At 37.7% G+C, this 2,726-nt stretch overlaps 1 protein-coding gene across 1 annotated transcript; it reads left to right on the top strand.

Annotated features, from left to right (window-relative positions):
- The first annotated feature begins 277 nt into the window (after positions 1 to 277).
- Positions 278 to 2,497, top strand: LOC132157836 (uncharacterized). The gene is made up of 3 exons (XM_059567107.1): positions 278 to 329; positions 571 to 1,773; positions 2,024 to 2,497. Exons 1-3 carry the CDS (start codon positions 290 to 292, stop codon positions 2,458 to 2,460), a joined length of 1,680 nt encoding a protein of 559 aa, XP_059423090.1. The 5' UTR covers positions 278 to 289; the 3' UTR covers positions 2,461 to 2,497.
- The last annotated feature ends 229 nt before the right edge of the window (positions 2,498 to 2,726 follow it).

Raw genomic sequence — 2,726 nt, 5'->3', positions numbered from 1 at the left:
ATCAACATTTTTTATTACTTTAGGGGTGAATAATTTATTATTTGTTTATTATTACAATAGTTGTTACTGTAAGAGTTTTCATTAGTTAACATTGCTGCATGATAAGAACTTTGTGCTCTTATGAATGTTATAGCATGACTTTGAAAGGTTAATTAAACTTCAACGACCTCATAGCTTGCTATGGCCATGCTGCTTTACACACATTAATGAGTGGCAAAATATTTAGCAATTAATGTGTTTTTGTAATTTCTTCCATCACTAGATTACAGAGCAAGTTAAAGCCATAACCATGCTTGTTTTACTGCTGATCGCATCAATGTTTCGGCAAGGTAAGGCAAGAAATTTTACTGTCCTCTGTGAAAGCGGTTTGGATAAAAACAAATATAAACTAAATTAATGAATTTACTGATCCAGTTTCTTCTGGTTTTTATTGCTTTTTTTTATTAATGTTTTCTCCTGAAAGATTTTGATAACTGCTAGTTGAAAGTTATTTGGGATGCAGTGTAACTATTTTCAAACTGATGTGTGTGTTGATCTCATGCTCATGTTAAGTAAACACTTTCATTTTAGGTCTTACAGTGGTGGGCTATGGAGACAACTTTGTCACTGCCTTTCCAGAGAACATTGGTTTCTTCTATCCGGCTAATACCTTGAACCGTCTAAGAGTCACAGCCCTTCATGACAACACTTCATTCAAAGTCTTCTACAAAACAACACAGAAAGACTTTCAAATTTCAACGTCGGGGCAGACCATGAGTATTATATTTCCAAAGTCCGCTGAAGTAAACCAACTAGGCCCCTCGAGTTTTTCTGTCAGAATAACCAGTGACAAAAACATCACAGTGGTTTCTATAAGTCACCAGGAACAAAGCACCCAGTCCTATGTCGTCCAGCCAACTGTAAATCTTGGGACAAACTATTTGATCCCTTTACTGGATTACCCAGACTATATTCAATCTTTCAACCTACCTAGTCTTGTCAGTACAACCATGAGATACAGCTCATTCAAGTTACTCATTATCAATGCAGTGAACAGTCAAAACAGCGTCACTGTAATCAAGCAAACATCAGTATCAGGTGTCAGTGAAGAGACATTCAGAATCGATTCCTACCAGCTGGTCCAGCTTCAGACCAACGGTTCTATTTTGAAGGTCAAATCAAGCAAAGAAGTCGCTGTGATACTGACCCATCCATGTGTAGAGACTGAGAACTGTAATTGTAACATGGTAATGAATCAGATTCTACCCACAGAATTTCAGGGTTGGAGCTTTATCGTACCTTCCATCTTCAAAGTGTCTGAGACCAAGCTACTTATGCTATCAGAAAACACGTCATCGCTATTTCTCGATGGTATCCAGTTACAGGCTTCTCCCTCAACACTTCTGCCATTGTCAGACCTGCAGAAATCCAAGATGGTTTATGCTACGGATCTAGTGTCTCTCAGACTTTTCAGTCCAGGTCTCATTGTGGAGCTGATCCCAGAAAACATGTTCTCTGCTTGCTACCTGCTGCAGTTTGCTGATTTAAATGGCAAGGCTTTGGTGATCGCTGAAACAGACAGCAAAGATGATGTGCGCATACAGGATATTTTACTCTCAGCATCTGACTGGACTGCAATCACTGGCACAAACTACTCTTCAACTGTTGTAACTATACCGTATAAAATGATGACAATCTGGCATCCAACATCAAGGATTGCAGTTTATATGCTGGAACATATATCTGCAAAAGTAATATTTGGAGGCCCGGCTGTACCAATCAATATAAAAACAGGTAAAAGATCTCATTTTAATCAATCAATCAATCAATCAATCAATCAATCAATCAATCTATCTATCTATCTATCTATCTATCTATCTATCTATCTATCTATCTATCTATCTATCTATCTATCTATCTATCTATCTATCTATCTATCTATCTATCTATCTATCTATCTATCTATCTAATTTTTTCAATGTTGCACGTCCCTGTCTGGTGGAAGATAAAAGTAAAAAATCTGTTAATTTGTTCATGCATCCAGATCTTCATGGTTGTGTGTTGGTTCCCGGATCATTTGCGATTGGACCCGACCCTCTGACTTGGAAGAAGTCTCGCGAGTACTGCATGAATAATGGAAATCAGTTTGCCTGTCCTGTAACTGAATCTGTCCATAAAGATATGGCTGATAACCTGACCAAGAAGGATGGGGATGGCTGGATCGGTCTCCGGCGTAGTTTACTAACTACAGACTGGTACTGGCAGGAGGAGTATGATCCCCCAACCTCTGTCAATTATGTTCACTGGGACAAGAAGCAACCACTGGACGTTTTGAAGGGCTTATGCACTTCAGTGTCCCTTGACCCTAAAAATGATTTCAAATGGCGAAGTGCACGCTGCTGTGATAAAAAGAAACCTGTCTGCTACAAATGGCCAGTGTATCTCAATGCCTCACAAGAGCTCTTGGTAACAGAATTGTAGTTTAGTGCTTGTTGGTAATGCTATTCTTTAGGTTCATTATTTCTGTTTCTTTAGGTTCTCTATTTTAAATGAATGTAATGTCTTCATGTATTTTAAATACATGATCATTTTAAACTACATTAATGTTTTTTTCAAATAATGTCAAGCATTTGCATTGAATTCATGAATTTATGTAGATGCTTTAAACATTCAAACAGTTGGATCCTGAATTAAACTCGATTAAACTTAGTTGAGACATCAACTTAAATGGTAGCAGGAAGTAGATC

The sequence above is a fragment of the Carassius carassius genome, chromosome 15 (genome assembly GCF_963082965.1).
Source record: "Carassius carassius chromosome 15, fCarCar2.1, whole genome shotgun sequence".
Taxonomy (NCBI): domain Eukaryota; kingdom Metazoa; phylum Chordata; class Actinopteri; order Cypriniformes; family Cyprinidae; genus Carassius; species Carassius carassius.
The sequence above is the reverse complement of the archived record's forward strand: the minus strand, read 5'-3'. Positions and strand labels throughout refer to the sequence as shown.